Source organism: Stenella coeruleoalba (genome assembly GCF_951394435.1).
Source record: "Stenella coeruleoalba genome assembly, chromosome: X".
Taxonomy (NCBI): domain Eukaryota; kingdom Metazoa; phylum Chordata; class Mammalia; order Artiodactyla; family Delphinidae; genus Stenella; species Stenella coeruleoalba.
Window position 1 is genome coordinate 18276856 of NC_137152.1, and position 20463 is coordinate 18297318.

A 20463-nucleotide genomic window follows, 5' to 3' on the forward strand; every position below is an offset into this window, starting at 1 on the left:
CCTCCATCCTCAAAATACCCTTAATCTTTTATGTTGGCATGTCTGGGCCTCCAGCACTTAGAGCCATGCTCGCTGTCTTGCTTTCCAGGTCTCCCAGATCAAAATATCCATTCCCCCAGAGATACAATTGAAATGATGTTTTACATACAGGTCCAGCATGTTGTTTGCCCTTAAGAAGTGTTCGTTTTAATTATTTGATATTAAATTCAATTCATACAAATGTGTAAAAAATTCAGCTCTCTTGGGGCTGGGGGAGATGGGGATGTTTTCTCTTTAAAAGTCATTTCAAATACTATTTTGGTCATGATGTTCCTGGCGAGGGCAGCCAGGATGGAAGCTGGGCTGGATGAAGGACAGATCCTTTCTGCTTAGGGAATCAGTTTGCCAGACACGTGAACAGCTGTATCTCCACTCCAGGTACCTGTACCCACATCCTTCTGAGATCATTGATGCTCCAGTGATGCAGTAAATGTAGCAGTAGAGTGGAGAGTCTTCCTCCTTTCATGTTGCCATGGAAAATGCCTCAGGTATTTGACTACCTTGATGCTGGAGGCTTTTGTGTGATCGGTAACAGTGTGTCTGGTTTGTGGCCAGTTAGTGAAGTATCTCAGACCTTCTTTCCTCCACAAAATTTATAAAAACCCATTCTGTTGCAAAGGGCTTTCCTTCCTCAATGATACTTTGGAGTCCCACTTGTGGAAATGTCAGTATCTCTGCTGGCTTCTAATGTACAAGGCCTTCTGAGCATGTTCCCAGGGAAGGAGAGTTGATTAGGTAGACTTCTCTGGTTTTAGTTAATTAATGGCCTACTCCAGCTCCATTTCCTGCTTTCCTGGAGGAACACTCAGTGACTGAGTGTTCAGTCACTGAACTGAACAGTGCAAAGTCAAATTCGTTAGTTTTATTATATGAAACGTCAGATGAAGAGGTGAAGAGAATCTTTTCCCAGTAGCATCTCCTAAGCTCCAGAATGGAATCACAAGGAGGGCAGTGGAGTAGTGCATGGACAGGCCTGCCTAAGATCATCTCAGCATCCGTGTGAGGCACGTCAGGCTTGCTGCAGATGGGTGAGACATGAAAATAGATTCAGGGGCTAGTTAGAAGATTCAGAGACCAAGGTCAGGAGAGCTGGGGAGCTGAATCTAAAGTTTTCTTTGAACCTGTTTCTGTAACACACGAAAACAGCCGCTAAGGTGGACAGTATTTTCTTCAGAGGTTTTGTCTGAATGCTTCTTGCAGTTTAGAAATTGTAGGCCCCGGGAATATATATATTCAAATCCTTAGTAATCTAAGTATTCAGAAGGGCATAGAGTATTTTGGGCTTTGAGAGGGCAAATGTCAGGATTAGCAGCTGATTTTTTTAAGGATAGTTTTTTTTTCCCTTTCTTCCATCGTGCTAGCACTCTATCTCAGCCTGGCTTCTGGGTTTTACAACTTGAGAGAGTATGCCATTTAGCCTCATGATTTATACATATTAAGCCTTATTTTTATAAATACATGCCCACTTATCACAGCCACACCACTGAGGACTTAGTAAAACACAGATTGCTAGATGCCACCCCAAGAGTGTCTGATTCCGGGTCTAGGGTGGGGCCTGAAAATTTGCTTCTCTGACATGTTCCCAAGTGATGCTGATGCTGCTGGTTCAGGGACCACTTTGAGAACCACTACTCTAGATATTCACTGAGGTTTACTACTCAGCCAGGAGCAGTTGCAAGAAAACAATAACAGCATGAAATCCCAATGTAATAATGGTGGAGTAATGAGATTTAGTTAAGAGAAAATACTTTCTGTGATAGGAATTTGTGTGCATTGTCCTAACCTCACTTATGGATAAATCATGAAGACTTATGAGGAACCTCATGTTTGTTTTTTAAAATTATGTCACAGAATTAGAGGAGTCTCTTGCTAGAACAGACCTTAACACCATCTAGCTAGAGGCAGAGGCAGGAGAAGTGATTGGTTAAGAAGACTGTGTTAGGGAAGGGAGCTTTTAAGAGAACTAATTCCCCAAATATAAAAGGAACCATTTTAGTATTTAGTCAACATTTAAAATGTTTAAATTAAATTCGGCGCCAAAGTGTATTTTAGGCCTTCTGAGCCAAAGGTCTATAGTGATTTTAATATAATTTTTTCCAGTTGCAGAGATCCTTTGATGGCTTAGTTTTTGGGTCCACAGCCCTAGGTTCTTGGGAAATCTGATACCAGAGGCAGCCCAAAGAAAATTTTGCCAAATACCAAGTCTTCAAAGAATTAGCTACTGTAATTAGACAAGGAAAAGAAATAGTATATAAAAATTGGAAGGGGAAGAGGTAAATTATCATTATTTACAGATCCATGCAAACCCTGAAAACCTAATGAAATCAGCCAAAAATCTAACAGACAAAAAGAATTTAGGAGGAGTTCCCTGGTGGGGATTCCGGGCTTGCACTGCTGAGGCCCAGGTTCAATTCCTGGTCAGGGAACTGAGAATCCCCCAAGCTGCGTGGCACGGCCAAAAAAAAAAAATCAATAAAGTCACTAGTTAAAAATTAATATTAAAAAATCATAGCTTTGATCTACACCAACAACAATCAGAGAATATAATGGAAGAACTAAATACCATTTACAGTAATGACCAAGAAGATTAAATACCTAGTAATAAAGTTAACAAGAAATGTGAGATATATATAGATATAAAGTAAACTTTAAAATGCTACTGAAGGTCTTAAAAGAAGACTTGAGTAAATGGAAAAGTGTATCCTATTCTTGGCTAAAACTTTTCAACAGTTTAGGATCATTCTCTTTTAAGTTTATCCATAAATTTAAAGCTTCCTCCATTAAAAAACAATTGCAGGAAAATTCCTACAAAGAAGATGACCTGCCAGTTATTAAAAATTTTAGGAGTTTAGGGTAATTAAAGTCTTTTGGTGCTCTCCTGATTTTGATGGAGCCAATAGAGAAAGTCCAGAGATATATCTAAAAGTTGCACTTAGTATTACATAAAGAGGTGGTTCATATCAGTAGGGAATAGTCAACCTTGAAAAAAAAAATACAGTTGTATTTCTTCCTTGCTCCCTACACTAAAACAAATTCCAGATGCCTCAAAAACTTAGACTTAGAAAATGAAACTATAAAAGTAATGGATATTTTTAATTATCTTGGAGTTGGGAAGACTTTTTGAAACAACACAAAAATCAGACTCCAAAGAGGAAAACTATCAATAAATTTGACTACAAATTAAAATATAAAAATTTCTGCAGGGCAGAAGTTACATATACAGACACACCCCATAAAGTCAAAAGAGAAATGATGAACAAGGGAAAATAATAGCTGCCTGCGTAGCAAATAAAGGGCAAATTTCCTTCACATATAAAGCAGTCTTGCAAATCAAGGAGAAAAAGACCAATAACCTAGTAGAAAAATCAATTGGTAAAGGACAGGAACAAGCAGTTCATAGAGGAAGAAATGCAAATGGCTTATAAACATAGGTAGAGATGTTCAAGCTCACTCTTAAGTTCAGAAGTCCAAACGAATACCATTTTTCACCTATCTGAATGACAGAGATCCAAAAGTTAGATAATAGGTAGCCCTATCAGTAGGCAAGGGTGCGGGGAAAGGAGTACTCGAATGCACTGCTGGGCAGTGTGGAAACTGGTACGCCTTATTTGGACCACAGCTTGGTGACATCTTTCAAAATTTTAAATGAATATACCTTTTGACTCAGCAATTCCAATTTGGGTATCTCTCCTTACAGATATGCAGGACTTGCAGATGTTGTCAAAGGTACTGTACAAGAATATTCCTTGCAACATTACTGGTAATAGTAAGAGACCAAAAACAACCTAATTGTTGGTCAAAAGAGGACTGATTTATTGAATTATTATAATCATACAAGAGAATTCTGTGCCGCCATTAATAAGAACGTTGATGGTCTATCTATGCTTAGAGGGTATAATTTCCTCTACTTTTAAGTGGAGAAAAGCAAGATTTAGCACAGTGTATATGATACATTTCTCGTATTTTTAAAAACAAAGGGAGAGATAGTTGTAGTGTAATAGATTTTACTTAACCCATTATATTCAAATTATTTCAATCTAATGAATATTTAAAATATCAGTTGGATACTTTATATTGCCTATTTTGGACTAAGTCTTTGAAATTCTCTGTATATTTTACACTTACAGCACAGTGCAATTTGGACTAGCCATGTTTCAAGTACTCAGGAACCACGTATGGCTCTTGGCTCATGCACTAAGCAGAGTAGGTACAGAGAGCAAAGAGCACTGGACTAGAAGTTCAGAGACCCAGGTGGCCCTGCAGCTTATTGCTGTGACAGTGTACACGGAGTCTACTTTTTCCTGGGCCTCATTTTCTTCAGATAGAATGCGAAGGATTAGACTAGAGCTCTAAAGTTCCTTCCAACTTTAAAATTTAGGGTTCAAATATATTTCATATTATTTGTCAAAGTCAAAAATGGAATTGCACTTGCTTTCAGAGACACAGTTTTCACCAGCACTCCTAAAATTCTGTGTTCCTAAGTGAAGCATACTTCATATCGTAGGGACTGTATTGTCAGTGCTAGAGTAAGGGTTTGTTTATTGGTTTGTTTAAGGGAAGAATGTTACTAAGCTACATACATGTTATAAACCAGGTAGGAATTGGTCAGTTCTTCTAATAGAATTACGTCCAGTATGAGGCTTTGCTAAGAATTCTAATGGCACATGGAGAACTTCAAAAGAGTAAAAGAGAGACTCACATCAATAGTATCTAAAGAAAGAGTAAATGTTGAAGGAGAAAGAGTTGAGAGGGCGGAGTTTTTTAGTACAGTTCTGTTTATAAACTTCATTCTTCCGAAGATTATAACCAGTAGTTCCCTTAGAACAGTAGAGAATGAGAATCACACAGACAGTGAATCTCAACCAGAGCCACACATTGGAATCACTTGGGGAGATTTTTAAAATCCTGATGCCCATTCTATACCCCAGACTGGTGGTTCCCAAAGCGTGGTCCTGGGACCAGCAGCAGCAGTAGTATCTCCTGGGAGCTTGTTAGAGATGCACATTCTCAGGCACCCCCCCCCCAAGACCGACTGAGTCAGAAACTCTGGGGTGGCGCCCAGCAATCTGTTTTGTAATGTTCCCCTAGTGATTCCACTGTGCAGCCAGAGTTGAGAATTCTAGAGCAAGCAGGATTCAGGGCAGGGATAGCAGGTGGGTTTCATTTTGAGTACCAGTTTTCATCCTATATCGCCTGTGGGGATGGAGCTGGAGATGGAATGCAGTCCACCTGCTTGGTATTTGCCATTCTTGATTTGGGTAATTTATTGGCGTTATAGAGGGTTGGATGTTGCAGTTCACAAATAGAAGTCAAGAAGCATCCTATCCAGTTGAGAAAAAAGAAGAAAAAAAAGAGGAGAAAAGGGGGAAAAAACCCACGGGAACCACAAAAGCCATAGAAGCTACAAAAGGTTGGGACAGGAGGGAACAAGTATACTAAGTAAAATATTAAGTGAAGAAATTCCAGATAGATTCTAAAATATTTCATTTATAAATAGGGTTTCTTAAAGAAGTTCAAGTGTCATGACGATTTTAGGCCCACTTTATGATCTGTCGTCAAGTCTGTTTGATCAAAAAATACAGCTTGTTGAACCCTTTATCATTTGGCATTGAAGAATCCATTTCCTCTTAACATTTGGGCTTTAGGTAGGAATGCACTTAATATAGGTATGGTAAATTCAGAATGAACTAAGCCAGAAAATAAAATATATTTTCCAAGTATAAAGAGGTTGTCACTGACTGAGAAGGAGTTAACGTGTCACATTCTTTCGATTTTTACTTATCAGGAGAAATCACAGTATCTGTAATTTCAGAGGCATATTCTGCAGAATGTTATATTGTGATCTCTCTAAGCTGAATCTTAGAAATCTATCTGGGAGTTTTCAGACCTGACAAAATAAGAATGGACCCATTACAGTATCACGTTCATTTGATTTTTCAAAAGTTAGGAGGACTGTATATGCAGATCATTTGAGAGACTGCTTTTGCTCTGCCTTGTAATAAGCAGATGGAGGAAAGCAGGCTGGGCTGTGTTGAGAGTGCATCTGGTGCTTCTTGTTTTTCGCGATCTCGGCTGTATAACTTCTGTAAACCCTTTCTGTGTATTTTTCTTTTCTCGTTCCCAAACATTACATTTTACATGGGAAAGTCAATTTTGATAATTTCCAAAAAGCTAGGTGTTACAGCAGAATTTGTGCCTCTTAGAAAAAACTGCTCCTTTACTATAAAGTAGAACCTGCCTTTCATACCTAAGTAAAACAATTCTGATATAACTTTCCTAATCGTCACATTTATTACAGAAAGGATGATAATACTATTTTCCAGACCATGTTTACAAAGAATATGATTTTGATTTCTGTGTTAATTTCTGAGTACTGAGTTTCTGTTCTTAAGTTGTTTTGTGAATTGGGCTCTCTGAGTATAAAGTGGCTTTCAGCACATGGGTGGTATTGTCAAACATCTTCCCCAGATAGCAAACACATGCATCTCAACAGCTTTTTGGACAGAACCACAGTTAATAATTTCTTTACAAGAAAAATGTATTTTTTTTATTATCATTATTTTCTCATCTTACGTTCTGGCATTTAAATTATGAAACTTCATCTCGCCATGTAGACTTACCTTGTATTGCCAAGAGGAAAGAAGTGGCTTTTCTGCAAAGCTAAATAGTTTTTACTTTATTGTCTGCTACGAAACAGCTGCTGATACCAGAAAAATGCCGTCTCATCATTGGGCCTGGGGTGTCCAAAAGAGGCAGGAAAAAAATGACTGTAGCTCCCTGTCTGCCCTGGCACTCTCCTCCTTTCTCTCCGTTTTCATTGCCGTGAAGAGCAGGAGAACAATATTCTGCAATTAAGGATTCCATTAAGTTGAAGAAAAGAGCAAATGGGGGATGTTTGTTCTCCAAGCTGAAAAAATTTGTCTGGGATGGGGGTGGATACTGGTAGTGGTATAGAGAGAGGTGGGTGGAGAGAAGAAGTCAGGGCTGTTTGTTGAATATACTGTTAAGGACTGTTACCATCCTAATTAATCAAGTTAGAAATTACAGCTGTAGTCCGTTTCCCCCCAATTCTTGTTATCAATTTTCTTCTCTTTTGAGACAAAGCAAATATAAATTTTGTGTTCATTTGTCATTCGTTCTTTGACTTCAGCATCTCTGAAAATAACAATGTAGCACAAAAGCCCAGTATTTACCTAGTTGTAATGTGGGTTGCCATGGTGTTTTGCAAATTATTGCAATTATGTTCACCATGCGAGTCGCCCTTGGTAACTGGCGAAAAAACTGATAATCCTGTTTTGAACAAAAGGTCAAATTGCTGAATAGAAAGTCTTGATTAACTAAAAGATGTACAAAGTGGAATTATTTCCTACCATTCAGAAATAGTTCTTGATCGGGTTTGGGGGAGGGGGTGAGTAAGTACATCTGATTACTGAAGTACAAAGCATTGAAAGGATGTTGTCTTGAGCCTTTCATGTAGTCTTAATGGTGGCTTTTTTGTCAAATTTACCCATTTGCGGCATTGAAAGAGGCAGCTGCATTTAAGCTGGAGAGACGGTGCTTTTTCAAGAGTTCAGTGCATGGAAAGTTCTCAGCAGTATCTGCAGTTTACTAGTAGCCCCTGGTCTATTAAAACTGATGTGCCGCATTTGAGCCCATTGCTCTCAGTACTTGTGAACCCCTCTGCCTGATGATCTAATAAAGTGCTCTTACTGGACAATCTCTGATCAGCTACTTAAAAAGGAGCTTGGGGGAGGGGCGGCAGGGAGAAAGAAGCCTTACAGGCAGTGAGACCTGGTGTATAGGCCAGAAGAGAGCCTCCAGGGGCTAAACCGAGAGGTCTGTCACTACGGTAATCTGTGCTGAGGTATTTGCCATGGGGTTGTGGGTTTTGTGCCCCAAATCCCTCTAAGCTGTGGTCACAGGTTTTTTTTTCTGGAAAGAAATCTTTATTTTATTCCAAGTTGAATAAGAAAAGATTAGACATGTCGTTTTGAAATTTGGAAATCCACTTTTGTGGATTTGCTTCTTTGGTGATGGCATTCATAAAATACACGATCCTACATTTACGTAAAAGCAAAAGTTTCCCAGGTTACAGCCAAAGGTCAGATGGATTTCAACTCTTCCGAATCTGGCAGAGCATTTGGGGGAGTATTTCGGAGGGGGGGGGGGTTCTCTTCTTTTTTTTTTAATGGCCACCTGAAAAATCAATTCTCAAAACTTTTGAGAGTGTGTGAAAGTGGCATGAAAGCAAAGCAAACCTTAACAAGTTTGTGGGTTTACATTCTACATCACCTAGCAACCCCCTGGCTCAGCCAGATCTCTCGTCTACCCTTAGTTCTGTTTACAGACTATTCAGACGGTCCTTCGAAACCATGAAAGATATTCAGTTTCATTAGTACCATTCTCAAGGAGAAAATAATTAAAGTTAAATGAACAAACACTGCCTGGTGATGGTTTGAAGTCCATTCTGATTTTAAGATGCCCTTTGAGGCAACTGCATAGATAGTTCAGTTTGAACATTTGTTGTTCAGTACCCAAAGGTATATCATATTAAACCATGCCGATAAATAGCCTGGAAACAAACGAACAATAAAAATTACTTTTAGCTAGACTTGAGCAAAGCAAAGAAGCTCTGCTAGTAATAAGTTTCTAGGCATGCCCTCCTGATTGAATTTTTTATTTGATCCCTACCCTGGACATCTAAGCTGATCCATTCGTACACTGAATAAAGACAGGGGAAGAGGCCTGAGGAACAAAGCACCTCTCTTTAAAACTGATTTATTACCTACCCTTGGAGATCAAATCATATTCCATAGAAGGCTGTGTGCATTTTAGTGAGTAGCTTAATTTCATATATGATTGTAATACTAATAATGCATGCCCTGCCACTTTCTATTTGGAAACTGCTTATGTGCTTAAATCGACCTACTCTTGAAATTTCTGAGAGTAAAAAAAAATTTTTAAGAAAATGTTTTTTATGTGCCTTTTTTTCCCGTAAGCCCATTCTCTGAAAAATCATTTTGGAAACAACCAAACACATGTTAAAGCTCAAAATATTTTTCAGACGTGTTAGTAATTCACTTATATTGAACACTCTTGGCAAAACTGTCTCTTTCCCCCACCCCCCCATTTAATAACAGTTTTCTGATTAAAAAACAATATACACTTGTAGAAATTTTACAAAATACAGAAACAGAAGCAACTACCTAGAGATAACCACAGATGGCTTTTTAGAGTATTTCCTTCCAGTCTTTTTTTCTGTGTACATATTGATGAAACTAAGCCTTGAGTTAACTTTTGAAGTTTATTTGTTAGTATGTGTACATACCTAAGGTGATGTTTTTTCAAGAGCGAGGAGTTGAGAGGCCGGAGCCGTGTTGGAAGTAATGGACAATTTTTCTTAGAGGCCTCATCACTAAAATATTAATGTGAGCATCAGAGTAGCCATTTTTCCATCTCATTCCATTTGATTCTTTCTTTTTTCCTTGTTGAAATGACTGTATGCCTTAACTGACACATCCATTTGTAACCATTCATGTTGGAAAGTCGGACATTCATCATGGTTGGAATATTACATCCCCAAGTCACTTGTAGCTTCACATAGGGGAAAAAAAGAGTCTTTTATGAAAAGATTTGTAATACAATAGAGATTAATGGAATGTGGAGAGGAAAATGCTTTCAGTTCCTCGTGTAAAGTGAAAACAGGGCGGCTCAGAAATCTTGTATTCTTACTATTTGTATTTTGTTAGATCTCTGTCATCCACAGTACATGGCTGGGTTGCATGAGCTCTTTGTGCTTTGTTGACAATTGACAGACAAAGCAAAATTATTCCTGAAGCAAGGTACTGTGTACTTAGTTGTGACCTATTACAGCCTAAGAATGTAGCTTGCTTTTGAGTTGGATGAATAGGGAGAGTATTTTATAGAATAGGCTTGAATATACTAGGAGAGATTTTAGCTGCCCATACAGAAAGATACATGTCCTCCATTGAACTTTTTCCCCCAAAATGTAATTTTCCGTATAAAGTCATTTCAAGTATATTTTCCCTGGTTGCTTGTACGGAGACAGTTTTAACTGTTCTAGTATTGTCCTACAGTGGTAAAATAAAATTGCTGGTAATTGTTGGCTTTCTCTGCTCACAGTATAGCAGGAGAAGATGGCTTGCATGGGGCTCTTTAATGTACCTCAGGTACATCTTCTGATGCTCAGCTTCTGATTGCAAATTAAAATAACAAGCCTAGGGTATTGAATTTGATGCGAGGCAAAGCAGAACAACTTGCTAATTTATCCTGTAATATACAATTGCTGAGGTTGGAATTTTTCCACTTGTAGTGCTATTCTCTGTGTCTAAATGAGGACCACTGTTTGCATCTAACCTATCATAACAGTTTGGGAGTGCTCCATTATCTTTTCAGCAAACTGATGGCAGAGTCTGGTCCTTGCACAGATGATAAGATCAATAAGTTTCAAATAACTTGGATGAAATGACATGTGACTGTTCACTTAAAGAGGTGTCTTACTTTAAAAATCAATTTTAATAATATTTAAAATTCTTACATTGACCGACGAGGCACTTTCCACTTGTTTTGTTTGATAATTTTGTTAAAAATATTTTTGTATTAACTTTGGTGAATAGCTAGTTTATGTGTGTATCTTTCCTGATCTGCTCTTTCGTCTCCTACCCTGGCACCTCTCTGAGACTTAATAATCACTCTTTGACACGCCAGCATGCTGGAGTGTAGAAGATTTAACTTTAAAAGCAAAATTATGTTCCTGTTAAAACTTCCCCTGGAGATCTTAGGAAAATTTTCTCCCAGTTTTGGGTGCAAATGTGGGTCAGAAAGCAATTTGTTTTTTGATATTTCTGGAAATCCCAAATCACAACATGTCATTCTTCAAAAGCAGCTGTGGGCCCATACTGTGCACTGTCTATAAGAAGACCCGTTTTACACTGGGGATAATTCTGTGACAGAAAAATGTGACTGCACGGGAACCCCAGAACATTTATAAATGGTTTTGGGTGAAAAGAGTGTCTGGTATTCTCAAAGTGCATATAGTTTGGGGAGAGGAGCAGTTAATGGCCATTCTAGAAAAATAGTAATGATACGATGAACTCTGTAACAGCACGCATGCTGGCAGACCTCGCCCTGTAACCCTGTCACCGCACTCCTGGAGAGCCATTACAGTTTAAGTCATACGTCACTGCAGTACTGTGTTGTGTTGTCTCTTGAAAATCTCTGTAAATCCCAAAATAAAGCACTTCTGCATAGTTGTACTATTTTGCAATCAAATTGAGAAGCAGCTCCACCTAATCTTACGGGTTATCCCTAAGTTCTCCATTTTGGGATAACACCAGGCAGAAACTGACCAGGCTCTTTCCTGGTTAGAATAGTGCATTTTGAATAATGCATTGTCAGCTGTAAGTACAGCACTGACATTCCCCAGTACCGGAGGCATATGGAGGATAATAACAGTATTTGACATTTACTGAACATTTGTGCGCGCTTTCTTATAACAACTCTAATAGGGTAAACAACTCTAATAGGGTAAATATTATTACCTCCTGTTTTATAGACGAGGAAACTGAGGCTTAGAGAGAGGTTTGGCAACTTTATACAAAATTACCTATTAATAAATGGGAGGGGAGAGACCACACTGAAGTGCATAACCTTTTCATAACCTCAGCTCAGTTTTCTTGATTGAGTGTGAATGCTTGTGCTTGATATTGGGTGGGACACTACCAGATCCAAAGTGGGTCATTCCCTGAGGGCCTGACCGTCCAGTTAGGGAGGTAAAATAAGACGGTTCCAGGAGAGTGCAAAGCAGAGTGTGCTCAGTGGCAGCTGGGCTAGAGGGAGAAGTTCCTGAGGGCTGGGAAAATTTTACGGGAGAGGAATAGAAGTTGATGCTCAAGGAATGGGCATTTTAGGCAGAGGTTATACAGCATGAGCAGAGACAAGGAGTTGGCAACAGGCAAAAAGTGGTGAGGACAGTGAGAAAACCACCACTGTGGGGCGAAGAGCTGGCGTAAGAGAATGATGAGAAAGGAGGAATGGGACCATAGCATGTGTTCTTATCCTCTGTGGAAGGTATACCATTGGGGGATGGGAGTGGAGAGGCCTTGGGAAGCTACACTCGCAACTCTGTGCATTGGATGTGGGAGAGCATGGAGTCAGGGAAACCAGGCATGAGCTATTACAGTAGTTCAGTTTTGAGGTCTGGGCTTGAGTGAGGTTGGTGATAATGGGACTATAAGGCCAGCGGACAGATTTGGTAACTGATTGGGAATGGGAGAAAGACCCATCATCATATATTTGATTTCAGAGTATGAAAACTGCTGTGAAGTTGTTTTCTCCTGTGAATTTTAGACCCTTTCCTTGTTTTCCATAAATCTGCTCCTGTGCATTTTTATTTTATTGCTTCTATTTATCTTCTTCAAAAGATATTTTTGAATGCCTCCTATGCACCACATTTCCGGGTGTGGGTGATTTCTGTGTGTGCATCCTTCTAAAAATACAGATGTACGCAAATGAATAGCAGTTTGTGTTTGAGGTGCGGCTACCAAGAACACCTCAGTTACAAGTGGAAATCGATCCCTTTTTAGCATGTGCAGACAGAAACCATTTTCGTTGAGGCCTCAGAAATATAATTTAGCAATCAGAACCAATCAGCATCTGACACAATTTCATACACAGTGATTTCAAGGAATTAGTGATGCTGAGACTAAAGCAACAGGTGATAGAGTTTTGCATGTTTTGGTAAAGGTTTGTTTTGCTATTGGACAGGCCAGCAGTCACGTCTTTTGAACCCTCTACTTACAAACATGGTTAAAGTAGCCATCGGAAAACTTAATGACCGTATTACTCTTGGTTATGACAATGTGGCATTGCATAATAAAATGACATATTTGGATGGCAGACATCCTTAGAGTGGTTCTGGGGTTTTTTATTAAAAGCCAAACATTTTTATAGGTTGGACTTCCAAAGAACTACACATTATTAATTTTTTTTTCCTTCCACTGACTTGGCAATGTACCTTTGGGCGGCATGTTATTTCCCAAATTGGAAATGAAAATAAGTTTAATTTTGTCCTTGTGAGTGGTAATTCAAAGGGAATTTATACAACGTTAGTATTTTCTTTTGCTTTGTTTTTATCACCTATGAGAGGCAAAATGCACTGTGAGATCTTGTAACGTAAGATTTGCGCCATCATGGAATATTTTCAAAGGCCTGGCATATTTATTTTTAACAGCTCAAATGTTCCTTGAAAGGTATATTTAGCACAGTCAGTCAATATTTGCTGGGGGAACAAAGGGTTAACCAAATGTACTCGACAAAACTGAATGGAAGCAAAGCATATATTGAATATGATTAGGCCTCTTTCCCCCATAGAAGAGTTTTATTTAAAATACGCCAAGACCAAAAGCTTAATTATCAAAATAAAACAAGAGGAATAAAGAGTTACAGGCTTCTAATATTTTTTTTCAGCCCCAGTTCCCTTCACACAGTTATCAGCATGTTTAATTTCCATGCATAATAGCACTAGTTATTGTTGTCATTTGTAAAGGGAGATTAACAGATAGTAAGTACAAACAAACCCAAATAAGTACTGAATAGAGAGGTGACAAAGAAGAAAAGACCTCTTTAATGTTAATTATAACTGGTAGGAAGTCTAGACAAATTATATTATCTGTTTTCTATATGATTTGAAAGGACATTTAGTTAGTAACTCTGTCAGAGATAGAGTTGGGTGTTTGCTTTAGAAACAGGTGAGGTGACAATTTAGCATCTCCCTGGGTGGCAGCTCACCTGGTGAGTCATGAAGTTGTCGTAAATTGATGGAATCAAGTTTCAAAAACATCTGAAAAGAACTGTAGCTTTTGAACATTATATTTTAAAAATTAAAAAATAATTTTAACTTCTGGGTTGTATTCTGGTACTTAATACTTTACTGTCTCAAAACATGGTAATTGACCTATCTGCTTGCTTTTTAAAATTTTTTGTTAAGAATTGAATGAATTACAGCTATGGTTGTGAATATTAACTGATAGACATTCGCAAGTGTGTAAAGCCTCAGGTAGCAAATAGTGTCACAAACCCAAATGAATGATTAAGGGGTGGTTCAGTCCTGCATTTTTCATACATGGTTTCCTTGAATGCTACTGTTTCCTTTATTAATATGCCTAAGTTGATACTTCAAGAAAAAACTAGTCTCATGTTCAGTTTTATAGGCTACATTTAAAATGTATTACCAGCTGCTGCTGTCAGCCCCACAATCCCTCTGTCTCCCCCATACCTAGAACAGGCTAAAGCAAAGTATCTTGTGTCTTTAATTCTGAGGGGCCATCGATTGTGAGCTGCACTCTTAACAGCTTTTTTGGAGGAAACATAAATACATGTCACTTGTAAAGGTGTCTGAGTTTCAGAAACATTAAAATGTGAATAAAACCATGTCCTCAAATCAAGGAAATGTGGTTATAGCCCTAGGAATTGGAACAAACAGTTGCCTATGACTCAGAACCACTGGTTCTCTTTTCTAGTTCAGGGTATTTTGGTATGGTAGTAGCTATATGTCTCAGATAGGTAGAAGCTACATGAATCCCTCCCTTCTCTGTGTTGTTTTAGTTGGTACCATACAACTTGCTTCTTAAAGCCAGCCCATAGTGAATTGCTTTTAGGCTTTGTGTAAAGCTTTTAGACCTTGCTTTCCTATTTAGATTATAATTTCCTGTAAACCCATCAGTTTACATTCTGCATGTAATCATACGAGTTTTTATTTGGAGGTTTTGATGTATTCGGTGGGGTTGGGGATTTCTTTTAAGTAAAGAAAATAATGTCTCATGTGATTTGTTTTTTTTTTAACTTTATGAGTTTCCTGACTTTTATGTTTGGGGCATAGATCAAATTAACACATCAGGAAAGAAGGGTAGAGAGCTATTTCAGAATCTCTAAGGAGGGTTTGAATGAAATGAGTCTACCTTGATCACAGTGAGTCTATCTTGATCACGATATGGTTTTTATTTGTATTAGTTGATGGCGGTGATAGGACTGAAGCATCCTTTGTCTCTCCAGGGCTGGTTGATTTGTGAGGAGCCAACATGTCGAAATCGAACTCGGCACCTTCCCCTTCAGTTCTCCCGAAATGGACCTCTTTGCCAAGTCTGCATGAAAGCTACACTTCGACCAGAGGTGACGGTCGTATCATGCTCAAGAAGTGTGTGTGTGTCTGTGTGTGTGTGTGTGTGTCTGTGTGTGTTGGGGGGAGCTTGCTCCTCCCTTAGCTCTGGGAAGTCGATATTTGGTATATGCCCTGTGGTGACACCCTGCACACATGTATTTAAGAAAATATCCAGACTTCAAAAAGATACATGCTTTATTTTTCACATCATGAACAGTATATATTTATATCTAAAAGAGAAGCTGACTGGTTCCCATATGGGTTACTCATATCTTTGGTTGCCACTTCTTAATTACAGAGAATAGATAACTTTCCTTTGTAGAAACTGCTGTTACCTTTGGACTGGATCAGAACCCCTTTTGCAGGGGCCAGAAAACCTCCCAAACCTATCCCATAAAGGGCTTATTTGATTTGTATGGGATTCCATTGTTTCTAAGTAGCAGCACAGAGGAGTAGTTCTCAAGCGTTTTCTCGTCCTTAGTACGTACACCTGAGGGATAAGGCAGTCTCTCGTTGGTGACTCCCATCTGGGGAGCACATAGTCTGGAAGCACCTTACTGGTAATTAAGATGCCTTCCCTCTGTCGCCCCCTCTGAGCATCATGGACCCAAGCAGCATTTCCCAAACTGTGCGGAGAGGAATGTTTGAAGGTCTTCCAGGCAAAGAGGGTTTTGTGATCAAGTACTTCTAGCCAACTCTGGGCTGGCCAAGGTTAAACAGGACTTATTGTAGATTGTCCTGGAACCTGTAAAATGATAATGTGAAGTCTGCCTCACCAATACAGGACTGTAATATGCCTCACTTTCCAAATTTATCTGGTCCAAGGATTTGTAAGGATCTGGGTGAGAAGAGAGTAAGAATAGGGAACTTGTTATTTACTTATTTTTTAACTCATAGGCCAGTTTTACAACCAGATTTTATCTTCAGATCTTTTCACTGAAAAGGGTTGATACGCAGGCTAGTTTTAGAAAAATATTTTAAAGTTCTCATGGGTTTTTATTTTAATTGTAAGATAATATATCATTTCACAAAATTTAACAAGAAGTCAAGAACTACAAAGGGCTACCACCATTGTTGTGTATACCCTTGTTCTTTTGCATATCCATATGTATTTTTTATGTGGTTTCAGTCATAATGAAGATACACTTTTGTATCATGTTTGTCTTTTTCTGAGCATCTGTCTCTGTTGCTAGTTAATTTTCAGTACCAAAACTTTTAAACACAAATTTAACCATTCCTCTCATTGGACATTTTAGGCAATTTCACTATCCCTTTACTAGAAAATTGTGATGAATGCTTTCCTGCTTCAATTATTTATTATTTCAAATATTTCTTATCAACAGTACATATCTAAGTGCATAAATACAATGTGGACATGATTCATGTTGCCACATTACTTTCTTAATGGATTATCTCAACTTAAGTACCAGTTTTACCACTGCCTTTGCAGCATTTGGGCATTATCATTAATTTATTTTTAACTAATTTGATAGGTATAAAATGTTCCTTGCCTTATTTAGTATATCTTTGATAATTAGCAAAGTAGGATGTAGATTTTTTTAAAAATATGGAACACATATTTTATATGTGTTATAGCGAATTCTTTTTACGTCAGTCTCATCCTAAGATTTGCATCAGCAGGTGCGAAAAGAAAGCAAAAGTATATATATTTAGTGTGACTCATCAATCCAGTTGTACGCTCCAGGGGAATCACCTTGCTTCATGAACCGATGCTGCCTTTGAGACTTTTTAAGCATCTAGCTCATCAGGTCAAGTTCAGTGAAAACTGAATTACTTCTTAGAAAGTCAGCCGGTCTTAGGATTCCATTCCTGGTGAGAGAAAGTGAAAGGAAAGTGTACAGCTAGTAGATCGGAAACTTTCCAGTAAATGCTACTGATGTTACTGGTAGTGCTTTAATACATCAGGTTATCTTTTATTATTTATGACCCTTTTTTAAATGAGTGAACGAACACATGCATTTTGAAGTATTTTTTCCCTTCATTTTCTTGTCCTCAAGATGGGAGCATGTTAGGCAGGCATTTACCAAGGTTATCAACTACTCTTCCCGGGGAAAAGCTTTCCTAGCTTAGCTGCTCAGGCCATGTTGCTGCTCAGAACATGACCGTCTGGAATAACTGGACGTTCAGAGCATCCTGGTTGGTGATACTGCTCTTCGCCATTCCTCACAGGGACCTTGACGGTGGGCCTCAGCCCACTCTTTTGCAGTCCATTTTCAGTTGCTGGTAATGAGTGGGGAATCTCTTAATTCTATTTATGATGTTCCTGGGCTTTCCTAGTAGGAGGAAAAAGCTGCATCTTTTTAGAGATAGTTCCAAGGTAGCGCCAAAATCAGTCGTGCGATGGACAGGATCATTGTAATTACCACAGGGTTTTCCAAAGGGTCTATTTTGCAGGATTATGCTTAACTGGGTCTTAAGTTCTGGGTTGCTGTGTCTCAGTCATACGTTACTTTCATTTAATAATAGTTTATTAAACCCCTCCTATATCCTAGGCACTTTGCTAGGGACTAGGGACATAGCAACGAACAGGACATTTCCTTATTTGTAAAAGTAGTTTAGCATTACATGGATTATATAAAATTGATGTCTGTGGGCAAAAATAGGCATTTGTGAATATCCATATGGACAAAATCACCAGACTTTCCTAATGTTTGACTAGTGGGGACTTTAAATATGTTGTCAAGGTTGATGGTAAAGTACTTGCCTCTTACTATGCCAGTCTCATCCTCACATGATAAATCTCTCATTTAGCCCTGAGTTGCAATTGGCTTGAGTACTTTACAGAATTGACTTGGGGTATGAGAGCTGGCTCTTTTTCTGGCTCCTCTTGCCAGTGTTACAAGAAAGAAAGCTGGGACGGTTTTGTTCTCAGGGTTTTAGACATGTCTCTCTTCTCAGATACCTTAAAAAAAATCAGTTAAGTTTTTTCAGGTTCACGGCAATTTAACAGTATACAAATTGCTGATTATTAGGAATATACTCTCTGGCATCCTCTGCACATAGGAAGTGCAGATAAATACAGGAATGAAAACTCCAGTATATGTGTAAGTTCCTAAGTGAATAGAACCCTTTTTCACACTGATGACAGAGACAAGACTTATCCAAGTTAGAGAATAATTATCTTAATATATATTTATTTTAAGGATGTGGTTTTTTACTTAAGGTGGCCAAGTCTGTATGGCTAGTGAGCTGAACCCCCAGGGGATCCTGTATTATGTAATTCACCAAAAATAAAGCGTTAGTTTGTTTGTTTTGGTTTTTCCTTAATAGAACTAAGATTTCAAACCAAGTTAAACTTTTCCTCACTAACATTGCCATACTTGAATCCATACTTGATAAGAAAACATTTACTTGTGACGCTGTCGGGGGCAGGAGCCCTGTGGCGGAGTTTAGTTTGTTCGACAAAATTACTTGAAGACCCCTCGTGAGGAAGGCACTGAAATGACTTCTAGTCCTACTGTGGGACACCCCTAGTGTTTCTCACATTATCCTCAGTTGTAAAATTGTTAAAATCTTTTGTAACGGAACATCGGTACCATATAGGACTCTGGCCTTCAAGGGAGAAGGGAAATACTGAACTTGTGATCATTGTGTGTTGCAATTTCAAAATGGCTGCGGCTGACGGATTATTGATTTAAAAAGTAGGTTAGAGACAGTGCAAATGTTGCCAGGCTACGTGGGACAGTGTCTTGTTTCTGCATAAGTTGAAAACATGAAGATAGTTGTGGTCTCTTAAGGCAGTAATCATAAGCTGTACAGGAAGAGAACCTTGGGACTGTGATGGAAAGTCTTAAACATCTGTATCTAGTCATGGGTTACCCTCCAGTAGATGACGGGTTTTTACCACGAAGGGCCTTTTGGAGTTCTCTGCTCTGATTTTCCTGTGCTTGTTTTCTGATGCAGAGTTTGCTAGATTCTACATGCAGGTTTGCTTAGCCTGAGCAGATGCTAGCCTTCCTTTTCAATATACTTTTTTTCATTTTTTTAAAAAGTATCGAGGTGAAATTCACATGACAAAATTAACCATCTTAAAGTGAAGAATGCAGTGGCACTTAGTATTGCTGCATTCACAGTGTTGTGTGATCGCTACCTCTATCTAGTTCCAAAACGTTTTCATTTTCCCGAAAGAAAACCCTGTACCTATTAAGCAGTCACGGCCCATTCCTCCCCTTCTTTCAGCCCCTGGAAACCACTAATCTGCTTTCTGTCTCTATGGATTTACCTAGGTTGGATAGTTTATATAAATGGGACCATGCAGCGTGTGACATTGTGTGTCTGGCTTTGTTTCTGAGGTTCATCCATGTTGTAACCTGTGGCAGTGCTTCGTTCCTTTTTATGGCCAAACAGTAGTCCATTGGATAGATATACCACAATATATTCATCCATTTATCCGTTGATGGACACTTGGGTTGCTTCATTCAACATACTTTTAAAGTTTATTTTATTTTCATTAGCTAGATAGGTCTTACATTTGGCCTAAATTTGTGTCCTGTGCCTCCCTTGTTGGTCCTAGTTCAGTTGAATGGTATTACACAAAGCTAGACTGATCCTTCCTCTGTTCTTGCCTTCAGTAAGCACCTACTCTCTGCCTGTTTTCTGAGAACCTTTTAGATATTTGAAGGTAGCTGTCTTCCTAAGCTTTCCCCTGCTAGGCCAAGTATTCCTAGATCTTCAATCATTTCTTTAGTGCTTTGCTTTCAGAAAGTTGCATGCAGCACTTGGTGAGTTCTCACTAGCACTAGTATGGAGCAGAATAAACCTGCCACTGCCAACTTTTCTAGGTAGTACATTTCTTTGAAGTCTTTTTAGGGTTGCATTAACTTTCTTGGTATCCATATTCACAGCATTGATTCATTTTGAGTGTTTCATATGCTCAAACAGATAATAATTTCTCGACACATACAATTGCTAAGCCATGCCTTATCAGGTTTTCTGAGACCCAAGTGGTTTATTTTTACGTAATGTAAGACTCCATTAGTACTATATTAGTTTCCTAGGGCTGCTGTAATGAAGTACCTCAAACTGAGTGGCTTAAAACAACAGAAATGTCCTGTTTCATGGTTCTGGAAGCTAGCTAGAAGCCTGATATACAGGCACCGTAGGGGACTCTCCCTCTGAAACCTGTAGGGGAAAATCATTCCTTGCCTCTTCTAGCTTCTGGTAATCCCTGGCGTTCTTTTGCCTGTAAATACATCACTGCAGTCTCTGCTACCACAGTCACGTGG

General features: G+C 38.7%; 1 protein-coding gene across 2 annotated transcripts in view; it reads left to right on the top strand.

The window, feature by feature from the left end:
- The window catches only part of POLA1 (DNA polymerase alpha 1, catalytic subunit), a 305648-nt gene that overhangs the window by 187542 nt on the left and 97643 nt on the right, over nucleotides 1-20463 (top strand). For both annotated transcript variants that reach the window (XM_079911477.1, XM_079911478.1), the window contains exon 35: nucleotides 15112-15228. In XM_079911477.1, the coding sequence (XP_079767603.1) occupies nucleotides 15112-15228 (117 nt within the window). The remainder of the gene's footprint in view (nucleotides 1-15111; nucleotides 15229-20463) is intronic.